At 54.8% G+C, this 16,534-nt stretch overlaps 1 protein-coding gene across 1 annotated transcript in view; it reads right to left on the bottom strand.

The window, feature by feature from the left end:
- Positions 1–12,698: 12,698 nt before the first annotated feature.
- The window catches only part of BMP7 (bone morphogenetic protein 7), an 85,013-nt gene continuing 81,177 nt past the window's right edge, over positions 12,699–16,534 (bottom strand). The window contains exon 7 of the mRNA XM_026503788.4: positions 12,699–14,772. Coding sequence (XP_026359573.1) covers positions 14,623–14,772 — 150 coding nt within the window. The 3' untranslated portion in view covers positions 12,699–14,622. The remainder of the gene's footprint in view (positions 14,773–16,534) is intronic.

The raw sequence follows: 16,534 nt of genomic DNA, 5'->3' as shown, positions 1-16,534 counted from the left end.
GTTTTCTACGGGAAGAACACGTAATACGAGGAATTCCTTGGTGTACCCATCTGCGAAACGGGGGCGTGGTGGCCTGCTTTCAAGAACAGCTGGATTCGGCAGCTCACGTGATGTCACCACGGGCTGGGGCGGGGGACTTCAGTCAGTTCTCCGGGGACTTTCTCAGTCATAGCACCAAAATTCCCACCCTCTGAGGAAACCGGTCCGTCCCAGGCAAAACCAGGACGGCTGGTCACCCGAGCAAGGGCCCGGTGCTTCTATGTCTCTGGTCTGCCTTCCCCAGGATTAGCGTCACGCTCCCCTCCCACGGGGCGGCCCCTCAAATATTTGTGTGGTCGTCCCATCCCAGGTGCCTGGGCCATGAACTTCACTGCGCCTTTTCACCAACCGCGACTCCGATTTTATTTTTAATCTTCCTATTTTTCATATGTTTTAGCTTTCTGTTAAGCCTCCCACACAACCTTTTTTTGGGAAGCAGTCCATCTATAAATCCTAAATAAATAAACACATCACTCTCCTTTCCACAGCTGTCCTGGCGAGAGCGGCGCTCGGGGTGGACCTGCCAGGCTTCCCGTGGGCGGGGGCTGCCGCAGCGAAGTGCATTCTTTCCCCTGAAGGATCAGGTTTGCTCACCCAGAGTGGTCAGTGGGCAGGAGCACGGCCAGCACCCCTCTTCACGCTGCGCTTGGTAGAAGACCAGTGAGGTCACTTGTTTTTAATTCATCCACATTCAGGTTTGGGCAAGCAGCCATTTCCCTGGATTCTGGTTCAAGTTCTCGGATGGGGGGCTCCCGCGTTGGTGATGTTCAAGGCCGGAACGGGGCCGAAGGTCAGAGCAGGATCTGAAGTGCGACCGACCTGGGTTTGCTCCTGGCTGTGTGACTATAGCGAATGACTTGCTCTCTCTGGGTCCAAATCCTTTTCCCTGGGGCCATTTCCAAGCCTGCCAAGCACCTCTGTGTGAGTAGGGATGAAGGGGTCTTCTCGGTAGATGTGGCCCTCCACACGTTCTTGGGGGCCGGTCACAGCGTCTCTCCTGCGGGGTGGACTGGGACAGTCAGCGGCCCCAGTGCCCGGGTTAGGAACTGGTGGAGAGATGTCCCCCTCCTGTCTCTGGTCCTAGCCCTGCCTCAGAAGAGTTCTGTGCGGTTAGGCATCCTCCTCACAAAAACAGATTCAAAACAGAAAATTCAAATCCGAACTGAGTAACTCACAGGGCTGTGCAGAACGAGAGACGGACAGATCAGCCGCTGGCGAGGACGCTGAGCCACCGGGACGGTCCCGGGCTGCTGGGGACGACTTAGGGTTCAGCCACCCTAGACAACTGTTGGCAGAATCGACTCCAGCACACAGTTCACGAATCCTTGTCCCAGCTCTGCCGTTCCCTTCCTCGGACGGATCTGACCGAGGCACGGGCGTATGTTCCCCAAAAGGCATACATGCTAGAGTGTTCCTAGCAGCAGCTCCTCCCTCAGCAGAAGCTGCAGCCGCCACGTGCCCACCCGCAGAAGGCTGGGTGAACGAGTTCGCTCCGCTCACAGAATGACATAGGATACAGCCGGGAAAAGAACAGACGACAACTAAACGCAGCATTATCGACACAGTGTTCAGGAAGGGAGGCCGGACGCACGAGAACGGGTTTCATTCTATTTTGTTTGCAGAACTTTTTGTGACAGGCAAAACCAATTTGGGCGGGGGGTGAGAATGGGGGCAATGGTTACGCTGGGAGGCGGGGACCTCTTGGAAGAGGCCTCTTGAGGCCATGACGCTATTTTCTGGATTTATTCCCAGGGCAGAGACCATCGCTCGGGGTTCGCTTGGTGAATATTCACTCTTGCAGGTTTGTGCCCTCTTCTGCGTGGATGTCGTCTTTCGGTAGAAAACCCAGAATAAATGCAGTGTATGACCTTGACTGTGTGTCCCTTGTCGGGGGGGGGGGGACTGGGCTGATGGGAACTCCCCTTGGCAACCTGTCTCAGCTGGAATGTCACCTTATTAGAGGAGCGGTCTCTGAAAACCTGTCCTGATGCGGCCAGAGTCCCTCCATGTCCCCCACCCCCATGATTGTCCCTTTGTCCCCAGCCGCTGTTTCTCTTGTGAGCCACTTTCTGTGGTTGGTGGGCTGTCCCTTGCTGGTTTGGGGCATCAGTGATGGTGTCTTCCCTGTGTCACCGCCCAGCCTGCCAGCGTGTCTTTCTCCCTGCTGCATGCTCGTCGTCTGGGACGGTGCTGGGCACGGAGTCAGAGCGACGTCCTGGCGGGTGTCGGGTGTGTTGACGGGACTAGTCAGACATTTATCAACAGACCAGAGGAATGGAAATGTGCGTAAGCATTTTACGTCCAGTGGGAGGAGAAGGTTGGATTTCTGTGCGATGTTTCACCTCTTCCTGTGAGCTGCTGTTTGTTTTCACGTCTAAGACGAGGAGTAATCCGTGTTCACCGCGGGAGCATTCCGACGCTGAGCCGCAGGCAGCCAATGGTTTCAGGCCGGCGCTCAAGGCAGGCGCCCGCGGCCGTCGGCAGGGATGGGAGGTCACAGCTGGGCAAGGGCTGGAAGAGATGCCGTCCGGGGTGAGTCCACCGAGCCTCCCCGGCGCCCAGCGGCCGCACTCTGGCTGAGGACGCGTGGTGAGGAGCAGTGAGAGGTGTCTGCGCACGCGGGACTCCACGGGTGTCACGGACCCCGTGTGCTAGACTCTGCCACCAATGTCATCCCTGCACAATCAGGCCTCCAGCCCCCTGGGCTATTTATACCCCTGGAATGTCACCAGGCTGGCTGGGAAGCAAAGACCCTTGCGGTACATTAAGCCCACAGCCGCGGCCCCATCTCAGCCCTGGACTTCCGAGAAGACCCGCTCAGCATTATCAGCAGGCCCACTCCGAAGATAAGGCGCCTCCGCTCGGCCCCACTAATGGTATTATTTTAGGGACCACTCAGAAGGACAGGATGGGATGGGGCACAGGCGTCTGTCATCCTGTCCTTCATCAACACGCTCCCCAAGAGCAGAACAAAGACCAGCGCTTGTGTGGAGAAGCCACGCTCCCCGGAAGGCAGCTGGGGGAGAAATACGCTCAGGGTGATTATTTCCGTCCCCTTCCTAGCACCTCTGGGCAGCCCGTCCGCCCACAGGCCCAGGCGGGGCACGGGGCTCGGGGTAAAGCCTCCGCTCTCCAGCTCCGGGCTAGATGGACTGTGTAAGAGGACTTCTGCTGAAACCTCCTAAAATAGACAGATCCCGGATCTGGCTTCGGTTACAGGGTCGGAGCTCAAATATGTAATTTTTCTGTTGGCTTAAACAATTGAAACCATTTTTATTCAGCATGTCTATAACTTAATTAAGTTAGAAATGCACTATTGAGGGTCAAGTACAAAGGTGCAGGCCTCTGAACAAATTGTGGTCCAGTTTCCACCCCGCCCCCCACCGCCCACTTCCACCTTGGTCCCCGCCGTTCTCCCCACCCCCACCTGACACACGCACCAACTGTTCTTGGGAATTATGTCGTCTTTTACTCGGAGGGGTTACTTAATGCCGCCAGTTTGGGAGGGCAAGGTCAGATGCATCGTTCCCAATTCCCCCAGCCACTCTGTCACAGAGTGGGAAAAGCAGAGAAGACAGCCACGGGTCTGGGACAGGAGTCAGTGAGAAGGTTCACCCAGGGCACACTTGAGAAAACTTCTCCCTGATGATCCCAAAATGCGGCCCAAGGTGCCCATCCGGTGAGGCTGACTGAGAGACCCCTGGCCCTAGCCTTGATCTGAAAGGGAGGGACACGGGGGGGCAGGGTTAAGGCCTCCCCAAGTTCGTGCAGCTCCTGGGGCAAACCCCATCTGATTCCAAGCCTGTGAATGACAGTAATGACATATATTCCTCAAACAAGTCAAGGAAGCTCCACTATGTGCCAAGCCCTGGGCTGGGCACTGGGGACAACACAGAGACCAAAACAGACAAAAGTCCTTGCCATGAGTAGGGCTCCTGCATCAGGTGAGCGGGGGGAAGGACTGATGAAGCTTAAGGAACAGCCTGCAACTGTCTGGAGGCACAGCATTGCTGGCTGGGGCTGGAGCCGGTGCAAAGGCCCTGAGGCAGGGCACGCCTAGGCTGTTGGGAAGGGCAAGGAGGGTGTGCAGCTGTAGCAGAGGATGTACTGGGAGAGGAGATGGGGTGAGGTGTGGGAGGCTGGATAATGTCCCCTCAACGCTGTCCACATCCTAATCCCTGGAATCTGTGAATACGGTACTTGGCGTAGATGACACCTGCTACTTTGTCGACTGTTTTCACTACAACGCTTCTGACACCAAATGTGGTGGTGAAGCGGGGGAGTCCCCCAGACGAACCAAGACTTCAAATCTTCGGACACCACCTGGGTGTCCTATGATTCACAGCAATTCTGACACTCCTTACCTGGAGCTTGGGCAGACCCCGGAGTTAAGGGCTCACTGGCAGACCGCCCCCACGTCAGACACGGGCTGTAAGTCCAACTGGCTAGAAATTGGGGGTTTCCACAACCCCTCCTCAGTTTTGATCGTTAGCTAAAGCAGCTCATGGAACTCACGAGTTACTTACGGCTATCAGTGAGTTCTAAAGGATACGGGTCAGGAACGAGCAGCCCAATGGAAGAGAGGCCCAGGACCAAGTATGGGGGAAGAGAGGGACGCAGAGCTTCCAGGCCCTCTCCAGCACACCACCCTCCCAGCAATCCTCCATCCCCACCCCATGATCACCAGTCAGGAAGCTCCCCAAACCCCGTTTTTCAGGGGTTTTTATGGATGTTCCATTAAATAGGGAGGATTGGGTAAACATTGGCCAATGGTGATTAACTCAATCTCCAGCCCATCTCGCCTCCCGGGGGTCAGGGGATTGGGCTGGACATTCCAACCCTCTAATCCCAGGATCCGTCCCTCTGGTTCAGGCAAGAGTCACCTCATTGGCATAAACTCAGGTGTGGTTGGAGGGAGCTAGTTATGGGAACCAGACGACATCTCGAAATCCCCTTCTTTCCATCCCTCAGGACATTCCAAGGGTTTTAGAAGCTCTGTGCCAGGAACTGGGAACAAAGACCAAATATTTATTAATTTTTTTTATCATATCCCACCTCGCACTGGGGATTTTGCAGGTGTGGTTAAGGATGTGGAGATGGGGAGATCATCCTGGATGATGGGGGCGAGCCCAACATCACCCCGAGGGTCCCTGTGAGGGAAGGAGGCGGATCGGAGAAAGATGTGAGGGGATTTGAACACGTCCCCCCCTTGGCTGCTCCAAGGCCAGGGGCAGGGGCTGCAAGCCGAGGGGTGACGGCAGGGGGGCCCTAGGGGCTGGAGAAGGTGGGCGCCCTCCAGGCTCTGGAAGGAACCAGCCCTCTCCCGAGGCCTGAGCCCCAGAATGGCAGGGGTCAGGTTTGTGCTGCTGTAAGGCCCTGAGCTGGGGGTCGCTTGTGACAGCGGTCCCGGGAAACCGAGGGCGGGGCAGGTGCTGTGGGCCCTTCTGGTTGTTACTCGCAGCGGGGCGGGGCTCAGGGAGGGCTCTGAGCACAGGTCTCTTGTTGAACAGGGTGACTCTGGCTATGCCAGTGAGCCAGGCCCTGAGGTAAGTGCCCGGCTTACATCCTCTCCTTTAATGCTCCCAATGTCCCTAAGAGGGACACTGTGCCCATTTTACAGAAGAGGAAGCCGGGGCTTCGGGGAACTATGTGGTTCCTATGTGGTGCTTCGAGGCGAGCCAGCTTGCAAGAGGCTCACATTCGTCCTTTAACGGGACATACAGGGCCCTTCATCCAATGGCCCCACCGGCTAGAGGAGTTTTCCTTCAACTGTCCCCTGAAATAAATGCGCAGCTGTCTACTGCCACCCCCCCCCCCCGCCTCCCGCAGGTGCTCACGGCCCTCCCGACGAGGCAGGCCTGCACCACCCATGCCGCGGGCTGGACAGCACGGGGATTCTCTAGAAGGCAAGAGGGAGCTCCTGCCCCTTAACCTCTCCCCCGAGCTGCCAGGCTCCTGCCTTGTTCGGCTTGACTTCAGTTTCTCTCCATCGGTGCCTCTCGACCGGGAGCATTGCGTTCCCAGGGGACATTTGGCAATGTCTGGGGACAAAAGTGGCTGTCACAACTTGGGGGATACTACTGGCATCTGGAGGACACGGCCCAGGGATGCGGCCAAGCACCCTACGGTGTCCAGGATGCCCCGCAACAGAGAATGGCCCACCCCACTGGCAGTGGTGCCCAGGCTGAGAATCACCCTCCGCCCATCACACGTCTGCCGGCCTCGTGTCTCTCCCTGGGGGTCTGCACGCAGCCCTGCAGGCATGGGGCGGTACCCATGGGGTTTCTGTACACTGTGCCTGCACACCCTTGTTACAGCCCCTTTCTCATGTGCTCCTCCAGTGGTCTTGATTTGAGTGCCTTCTGTTCCCCTCTGGGCCCCACACTGATCCCTACCCAACGCTCACCGTTGTCAGCCCCTTCCCTTGGTTGTTTATTTGCTCTCCTGCTCTCTCTGCCCGTGATGTGCTAAGCACATGGGGCCCTCAATTCCCCGTGGCTCATGGTATATCGTCGGTGCCCAGAACACTGGCCGCCGTGCGTCAGGGCTCTAAATGCACTTACGGAACAACAGATGTGGCGGGGACCCGACCGGACCCGGGCCTGACGCCAAAGTCTTTTCTCCTCACCAGGCACAGGACGGCCCGGCGGGGGACTGGGGGGCCCCTGCTTAAAAAGGCAAGAAGAATTGCAGGACGGTGACGACAGCCCATCCAACCCAACGAGGGGCCATTCAGAGCACAGAGCCCCGGGTGGCTGCCTCGGACGCACGGCCCGTGCGGCTGGCCCTGGGAGGGGAGGGGAGTTTGCACCGTCTTGCAGTGCCCATCACCGGTGCTGCGACAAGATCTGTGGCCACAACTCAGGACGCAAAGCACTTCAAGGATGGCCAGCTCCGGGCCTCGCGCGCTGTGGAGTCAGGGGGCTGGAGCCCCTGCCCCCTGGGCCGCCTCCTGGGCCTGATAGCCGCGAGTCAGAGGCAGGGAGAGGGCTGCCGGAGCAGACGCCGCCCCCCCAGGCCAGGTGCACTGCGCCTCCGTCCAAACAGCTGTCGCAACTCCAAAGGCTTTGGAGAGCTCTGTGTTTTTCCTCTTCTATTTTTATTTTCTCAAATCTAAGACCAAGAGAGGCCAGGGCCAGAGTTCTGAAGCCGTCTGAGCCAGGGCGAATTGATCCGCAGGCTCAGGGAAACGTGTCTGGAAGAGGTCACTGCAAGTATCCTTGGAAGGGATGGACAGGCTTCAGCCTGAGGGTGCGGCCGAGTCCCTGTAAGGACTGGGTCCCCTGAGAGAGGGTCTGTCCTGCCAGCAGAGGCCCCCTGACTCAGGGCTGGGGCAGGGCTGCCTCTGCCCGGCCCCGTCCTGGAAGGGCTGCTTTCCTTGACCTCCCCCTCCGATAAACAGCGCCCCCTGGAGGTGTGCAGGGCGCGTTCACCAGCATCCAGCAAACACGTCATGGTTTCCTCCTCCCTAAGCGGGAAGGGCAGTTAGCGTGTGGCTCTCAGGCTTGTCCCCGAGCATTCCGTGAGCTCAAGCGTAAAGCACGTCATGTGCCTTGGGCGGGGGCCCTGGCCCAGAGGGAACACTCCAGAGCTCATACTGTGTTTTGCAAAGATCCAGACAGGGCAGTCCATCGTCCTTCCTAGGCACATATGAGAGTAGCTGAGGTGATGAGTGACTTTACAAAGAATTTAGGGACTGCAGGTAATGATTCTGGGCACAACTCGAATTGTGCCATTCATTGCGCGTGCCTCCCCTTCCCAGTGGGAGGACCCTATGTTCAGCTCTAGTCATTGCTCTCCCGTGTGCCTGGTACTTGCAGGGCGCGCCTGTGTCTGTGGTGCCTCTAATATCCTCTGTAACCCTAGGCGTGTAGTGGAGCTTAGGCGAGGCACAAGGGAAAATGCTGACATAGACCCCCAGATTTCTGCCCAACATATAATGATCACTCCCAAGGATGAAGGTATTTTGCACGTGCAATTAGGGCCCCTAACCAACTGACTTTGAGTTAATCAAAGGGAGATTATCCTGGGTGGGTCTGACCTAATCAGGTGAATTTTTAAGCGAAGAGAGATCCTCCTGCTGCCTTTGAAGAATGAAGGGGCCATGTTATGAGAGGTCCACTTATAAAGGAGCTGAGAGTGGCCTCTAGGAGCTGAGAGTAACCCATGGCTGATAGCCAGCAAGAAAATGGGGCCCTTGGTCCTACCACAGCAAGGAATTGATTTTGGCCAACAACCTAAATGAACCTGAAAGAAGACTGAAGCTCCAGGTAAAAAGGCAGCCACTGACACATTGACCGTAGCCTTGTGAGCTCCTGAGCAGAGAGCCTAGCTACACCTTGCCCACACTTCTGATCCACAGAAGGGGTAAGATAATAAACGGGTGATGATTTAAGCCAACAAATTTTGGCAATGGTTATGTAGCAATAGAAAACTAATACAAATAGCTACTTGCTATTTAGGATGCTCCAGCATCCCTAAAATTCTGAGAGAGATAGGACCCTGACTGCTGATTTTTGACTATGGACATTGCCACCGAGAATAAAAGACTGTAGTTTCCAGTTTCCTCTACAGCTAGGTGTGGCCATGTGACTGTATTTTTGTTAATTGAAGGTGAGTGGGTATTTTGTGTCTACTCTTTAGGATGGCTGCTTGAAGGGAGCATTCAGCCTAGAATATGGATATAATGGCTGGTGCTCCAGCAGCCATGTTGGACCATGAGATGTATTGTGAGGATGGAAGCCATGAATTAGGATGACAGAGCAGAAAGGCAGAAAAAGACTAGATCCCAAATGGTACAGTGGAGCTGCCATCCTGACCTTGGACAGCTGACTTGCAGACTTCTTTGAAATGAGAAAGAAATATTAATCTTGTTTAAGCCACTGTTATGTGGGTTTCTTTGTTGTTTACCATGGAGGCTAATCCGAAATAATCTAGGTGGGCACCATACCCTCTTGCAGATGAGGAAACCGAGGTCACAGAGAAGGTAGAGGGTTGCCCACAGCTAAGGTCCCACGGCCAACTAAGTAACTGATCGCGGGGCCCTCTGCCCAACGCACACTGCCTCTGACTTGGCATGAGAATGCTCTTCCATCCCAAACAGGTATTTGCAAGAAAGCAGCAGAGGTCTTCCTCCAGAGCAGGTGAGGGAGTGTCCTCTCAGCGGCCCCAGCAATGAATTGAGCAGGTGTCACTTCTCACCCCAGACACCAGGGGGGAGTGGCATCAGTGCTCCCCCCACCTCCAGCCCTGCAGATGATGAGGAGGGAGAGGCTCAACTGGGGCCTCGGAGCCATTGTACATGCTAATCCTTCAGGCAGAAATGCTCTTCCTTACAGTAACTCCATTGCCTTTCACGGGCCTGCTCTGTCCTTCCTTCCGGGTCTCAGCTGAAAGGGCCCCTTTGGAACCCTTCCTTGACCATTCCGTCTGAGGAGCTCGGCTGCCAACCCCTCACTTCCTTCCCCTGCTCACTGTTTTCTTCCTAATACACATCATTACCTGCCACTAAATCGCTCACCGTCAGTGCCAGCTTGGCCATCAGGCACCACGGATACAGCGCCCAGGGCTCGTGGTACCGTCAGGGGCCCACAAAATGGCTTAACGTCTTTTAAGATGGTTAAGAAGGTAAGAAATGAATGGGATTCAGCCTGATTGATATTTGTCCTTGTTCCAACACAGTCATAAAACCGAATTTGCATTCTTTTGCATGAAGGGAGGGGTCCGCACAGCCATGCTGGGGTGCCAGGTATGTTTCCTGTGCTCCCCAGATGCCAGCGTCGTGGGGCGGATGCCTCACCCGGTTGTCCCCCAGCTCCAGGGCCCGTGGCAGCGCTGGCATGCAGCCAACCCAGGAGTTAGTGCATGAACAGGTGAGTGAAGGAATGCTTCTGGCCAACGAGGAAGGTCGGGCTTCCTCCAAGGGATCCCCGCTCCTATAAAGGGCACCGTGGTTTGGCTGCCCTCGACGGCGGTCATCCCTGCGTATGGTCTGCCGGCTCCCCCAGGGTCGACCCGGCCTGGATGCCTGTGCCGCATCGGCCCCCCTGGAGGACAGTCGCTCCGACAGTGTGTAGGCAAAGGGTGGGAATTGGGGGAGAGCTGGGGTTGGGCTCCCAAACCCCTTCTCCAGCCATGGGATAGCGCAGAAAGCTGCAGCTCTCACGCCATCAGCGCCCACGGCCCAAGGCACATTGTGAGGACCTACTGAGGCTGGCTAGAAAGCTCTGTTAGGCCCCAAAACTCTGTGGCAGGAGAGGGGGATGAGGCCTTGTGAGAAGGATGGGAGCTTCACTGTAACGGATTGAATGGTGGCCTCAGAGAAGATATATCCACATCCTAGTCCCTGGGACCCGTGACTGTATTTGGAAAAAAGGTCTTGCAAAAAGGATGTTGAAATGAGATCATCCTGGATTATCCCGCAAATCCTAAAGCCGATCACAAGTGTCCTTCTAAGAGACAGGCACAGGTAAGACTCACAGATAAAGGCCACGTGAAGACAGAGCAGAGACTGGATTGAGAACAGCCACAACCCATGGAGGCCAGCAGCCCTGAAGGCCGGGAGACGCGTGCGAGGAGTCTTCCCGAAGCCTCTGCACGGGGCCTAGCTCTGCAGACACCCAGATTTGTGACTTCTGGCCTCGGAACTGTGAGAATCCATTTCTGCTGTTTTAGGCCACCCCTCTGCAGTGACCAGTTACAGCCAGGCAACGAATATACTCACCTTCTCCAAAAGATCTGAACAGATGGACTCAAAATGTACGTGTGAGAATTCTCCGAGCAGATGGCCTCCGTGACCACTGCTAACCTCCCCATCCCCAAGGTCCCAGGGAGGCCCACACAGCCTCTGTCACTGGCAGGCAGGGGAGGACTCACAGGGAAGGCCGCCGGCCCCAGCCAGGGAGGGGGCTTTGTGTCTAGCCGTGGGCTCCCAACGGGCCTCGGGCAGCTTGGAAGCAGGAGGGAGACCCAAGGCCTGTGGTGGCGGGCCGGGAGGTTGGTATGGGTTCAGGGACTGACACCTGGGATTGGGGGACCTTGGGAGGGTTGGGGCTGGGCGTCAGGAACCCCGCTTTCACCAGCAGCCCCAGCAGATTTCAGCTCCGGTGAGCTCAGGGGAGCCCAGGCGCTGGGGTTCAAATTCCAGACCCAGGCCTTATTAGCTGGGGACTTTGAGTAAACGCCTTCACTTCTCTGCGCCTGCTCAGCACGGCCAGCGGGGACATCAGGCCAAGCCGGGGGAGCCATGCGACCCGAGGAAGGAGCATGAAGAGCAGGCTTGGGAGAGCGGGCAATGAAAAACTGCTCCAAGGGGAAAACGAGCAAGAGCAGTGGAAAGCAGGAAGTGAAACGTGAAGGCAAAAGATGAGGCCACAGGTGGTGCTGCAGCCACAAACACACCTGCCCACAGGGGCCTGGGCAGGTGCCAGACCGGGGGGAGCGGTGAGCCGGGGATGAAGACGTGTGTCCTCTCTGCTTCTTCCTGAAGGTGTGGCCCCCTCTGCCCTGCTTTTACCTGCTTGCTTGTACGTGGGTACAAATCGCAGCTCTCTGCAACTACTAAACCAGCAACTGACGTTCACCCCTTCGTGAGAGAGGCAATTGGGAGTAGTGGCGACTATGGCAACAACTGCTCTTTGGCGCCAGCCGAGTTTCCATGCAGGAATGCGGCCCAGGGCAGCCAGGTCTGCCCATTTCTCAAGGGAAGCCAGAATTGGGGATTTTTTTCCACCTCCCCCCCCACCTTCTGGTTCTCGAAAACATGTTGGCCATGAATTCACTTTTTGAAGATGTCTAAACACCACGCGGAGGGGAGAAGACACGTCTGCAGGCCGCATCTGGCCCTCCAGTTTGTGGCTCTGGTCTTGGGCCTGGAAATAGAACAAAAGCTAACTTGCGCATCAGGACAGTGACAGGAGGGTTTGGAAATCACAGAGGCTGGAGCTTGTTAGGAGCGGCTGCTTCATTGGAGGCAACGGGGAAGAGCGAACAGTCTGGCCAAGGAACAGCTGGGGTTCTAACATCCATCAGGTGACCTCAGTGTGCATTTCAAAGCGAGAAGGAACCTGAGCTCTTGTTCCACGCTGCACGGCTCGGTGCTGCTCTGTGCGCAGTGAGGCGGTGGGCCCCTGGCGGCCTCCACCGGGCCCCCAGGGGTCCCTCCAACAGCTTGAGCCGGGAGCCAACAGCAGCCCCCAAACCGCTGAAATAATTTGCCCTGGACAATATTGGCTCTGGGGCCTGGGCTGCCTTAGTTTTGGGTATACACTCCCCCCACCCACCTTTTTTTTTTTTTTCTTTCTTGTGCCTCTATTTTATTGGGATGACTAAATCTTTAAACTATGTCAGCAGTAAACACAGCTAATTTACCCCCTGCCTCTTTGAAACAGCTGTTGACAGCTGCACTGTAATTCAATCAAGGATCTTTGTAGTGGAGCCTACCAAATTCCCATTTGTTGTTGGGTTCCATCTCTCCTGCCTGGAGCCCCACACAGCTGTGCCAAATATTGACGAGCGCCCCTTTCTCCCCAGGACCTGGATGATAAACAGTGTGTTAACGGTGGGGGCCAAGGCAGCGAGATCTTAGCAAACCGAGAGAACTCCAATGTCCAAGAGTTGAGAGAAAAAACAGCACACACAGACATACACAGCCCCAAGAATCAGAACCAAATGTCTCCTTTTATTGAAAAGTCAAAACCCTTTTATTTTGTCTATTTATACAGAAAATTCGCTGAAGACTGCTCTGTGCAACAGCTGAGGGTACATTGGTCTGACCGTTAATAAATAGTCTTAAATAAGAAAACAAACAGGCTGGGGGAAGCGAGCTCATCATCCCGAACAAGGGACTGAAGGAGGGTGTAAAATGAGCTTCCAATGGACATAAATAATTTCTTTGTTTTGTAACAACTATTTACATGTTTCAATGTACAAAGGATGCTAGCCAGAAACCAGGTGGGGCTTAAGTGGTAAGAAAACTTGCACCAAGAGGGAACCACACAGATATCCCCAGACCTGCCAACAGATAAAACGAAGTACGCAAAAACAGTGACTCTTCCCCATTGACCAGGCTGACTGGAGGTTGCAGCCTAAGCTACTGAAGACGAAAAATAAAAGAAAATAAAAACAGGGCCCCAGTGTTTCTAGGAACCAACTTAATCAAGGTGGAGAAATGATTCCCTGCTGGAGCAGGTTCTAGGGGCACAGGCCTCACCTGGATAACCCTGCTCTTTGTTCACAGACAGCCCAGAGCTCCGCAAAGCCTGTGTTGCAGCTAGAGGCTGGGTGCATAGCATTTAAGGGACCTGCTGGCCAAGGCAAGTGAGACTCATGCCAAGAGCCACATCAGAGACAGCACCTTTGAAACACAATGCTCAATTAGGACATCACTCTCAAAGCAGCTTTTAGATCCTTCCATCTGAGATTCTTATCCAGCACACTCTGCATCTAGCAGATCTCCACCATGCCATCTGCTCCTTACCTCAAGGAGCCGATTGTTTGCAGAGCCCTCAGTAGGGGTCTCCAAATTTGAACATGTGGCTATAGTGGCCCTGGTTGGAACCCAGAATCCAGAATGCTGCTGCCAATCAGTGACCAACAGGGGTAGTACCCCCACCCACCCCGCCCCTATCTAGAGCGAGGTTTCATTGGCACTTCTTTAAATAGGGCCATGTTAGCTAGAGTTCAGGGTCAAGTTGCCGGTTCTCTCCTGAATGCTGTCCCTTCTACCCTGTCATTCCACATTGATTTTCTACTACTAGGAGAGCCGGAAAACCAATTCCGAGTGTCGGCCAGCGCTTCACACACCTATTTTAATTTCTGCCACCACACACCCAGCGGAAGGATGGGACAAATTTTTCCTTTAAGGTCAACACGCCCCCTCCTTCGAGCAGAAATTTGCCCTCTCCCTTCCCGGTCAAATCTTGGATTTGGGGAAGTCTATGTAAACAGCGGGCCTCTGCAAGCCTCAGAATGAAACCAGAATGGAACGGAGAGGGGGCCTCCCCTGCCTCCGCTGGCCACAGTTCTGTTTATGAAATCAGAGTAAACCAAGAAATGGGGATAAATTGTTTAGGAAAATATATCTGTAACATCCTAACCATTTTCATTCATTCGTTTTATTGTGACATTTATTACAGGAACTTCCGTGTCAATTTTCCTTGCGCACAGACATAAACGTGCCCACCCCTCGCCGTGCCCCCTTCCTCCCGCTGCTGGGTGGCCTGGCTGGAGGGCACTCCTAATTACCCCTGGGAACGCGGCAGTGCACGGCTGAGACTTCACAGCCAATGGTCGTGGCTGGGCAATTTTTCTTTATATATATATATATATATATATATATTTTTTTTTTCCTTTAGGTTTTGCCTGCAGCAGCACGTAGGATCTTGTCCATAGGAGGCCGATGAAAACCTGATCAAAAGGCATTTGCCTCTCAAATTCCTTAATCCTCCTACGCCCTTAAGGTTGGGGATGGGGACAGGTCTCGGGAAAGGCGGTCACTGTGCTGGGCGGCGGGAGGCACTGGGCGGTGGGAGACCAAGGATCCCGGAACAGTGTGGCGCTGGAGGGTCTGACCTCCAGGAGGCGCTAGTGACAGCCACAGGCTCGGACGACCATGTTTCTGTATTTCTTCAAGATGACGTTGGAGCTGTCGTCGAAGTAGAGGACAGAGATGGCGTTGAGCTGAGTGGGGGCACAGCATGGCTTGGGCACCGTTTCGGGGTTGATGAAGTGGACCTGGAACACACAGCGAACGGCGGCAGTGGTGAGAAGCACTGGGTCCCTGCTCCCCAGCCTCCTCATTTCTATAAGCAACGCCAGCTGCTTGGGCAAAATGACGGTACCTGCGCGACACTCCCCCCCCCCCCCCGCCCCGGGGGGTGACCGCACGTGCCCAGGACGCGCAACCTCTGTTGCACAGACCAGGGAACCAGAGCACAGAGGTGTCCACAGCACAAAGCTGGGAAGTCAGGGGCCAGGTGGTTCTCTGCCACCCGGCTGTCCTGGGCATTGCGGAGTGGTTACCGGTTTCTCTGTGCTCCACCCACGAGAAGCCAGAGGCACTCAACCCCCAACCACGACCACCAAAAACGTCTCCAGACACTGTCAAATGTCAAATGTGGGAGGCAGATATATTCCAAGAGGAGAACACCTGGGATAGACAGAGTGGGCCAGCAGGCCAAATCCTGTCCTGCCGCCTGATTTTGTTTTGTTAATAAAGTTTTATTAGCACCTGGCCACGCCCACTGGTTCCGTAGTATCGAGGGCTGCCTCTCCGCTACAACGGCCGAGTTTAGGAGCTGCAACAGAGGCCTTGTGACACACAAAGCTAAAAATATTTACCGTCTGGCCTTTTTCAGAAAAAAGCGGCTGACCTCTGGGCTAGACCTGTCCTGTCCAAGAAAAATACAATGCCAAGTCGCACGTGTAATTTAAAATGTCCTAGCGGCCACGTTTGAAAAGACGGAAAAGAAATAGGTAAAATTAAATACTGTATTTCATTTAACCCAATATTTCAAACATGTTATCGTTTCAACACACATGTACCATAAAGCAGCTTTTTTTTTTTTTTTTTTTGGCACTAAGTCTTCAAAACCTAGCGGGTATTTTAGATGGACAAAGCACCTTGATTCAGACTGGCCATCTTTCAAGTGCTCAAGTGCCACGTGGTTACTGTATTGGACGGTGCAGGGCTAAATTATACTAGAAGATTCTGCCTCCTGAGCAGGAAAACTAGGAGGATAAAATCGGGCAAACACTTGGTTGGACACCCATGAGAAAGAAGGTCTAGAAGGGGAGGAATGAAGGAAGAAGCCGGCTAGCCGTTCAGGTTTACTGCTCCTTCTTGCTCGTGGGATTCTATGCACCTTACAGGGGACGTGGGCTGGGGGCAAACAAACTCCGACGCCCGAAGGGGCCACGCAGGCACCCCTGGACGAGCAAAGGAGGCGAGGGTAAGACAAGAGGGGATAGTGAGGGTTGGGGCAAACCGGAGGGCGGATGCTGCCAGCTGACCGCGGCCAGCCGAAGCCAGAGCAGCTGGGTGTGCCGCGTGTCCGGGACAGGCCGCAGATTTAGGTCGGCTTTGTTTGGGTGTGAAATTTCCAGGTTTCCAACACACCGCGCGTGCCAAGTGAAAACACTCTGGAAGCCTCCAGCCTGTGACCTCTGACATAAGACAGCACACTTAGTAGCTTTTTATTATGGACGATTTCAAACCTTACAAATCTAACCCTTCCCCCACCTCCTCCACCCTTGAATAATTTGAAAGCAAATCCCAGACATCAGCTCATTTCCTCTGTTTTTCACCAGGACTCCCAGAAGGCGAGGATTCCCCCCCCCTTTTTTTTTACTTGCTTCAGAGGTAGAATTTAGTGATTCATCAGTTGCATAGAACACCCAGTGCTCATTCTGCCAAGTGCCCTTCTTCATGCCCATCCCCCACTTACCCCATCCCCCCACCCACCGCCCCTCCAGCAACCCTCAGTTTGTTTCCTAG

This window comes from Ursus arctos, unplaced genomic scaffold (genome assembly GCF_023065955.2).
Source record: "Ursus arctos isolate Adak ecotype North America unplaced genomic scaffold, UrsArc2.0 scaffold_16, whole genome shotgun sequence".
NCBI lineage: Eukaryota > Metazoa > Chordata > Mammalia > Carnivora > Ursidae > Ursus > Ursus arctos.
This window is presented reverse-complemented; position numbering and strand designations above follow the sequence as displayed.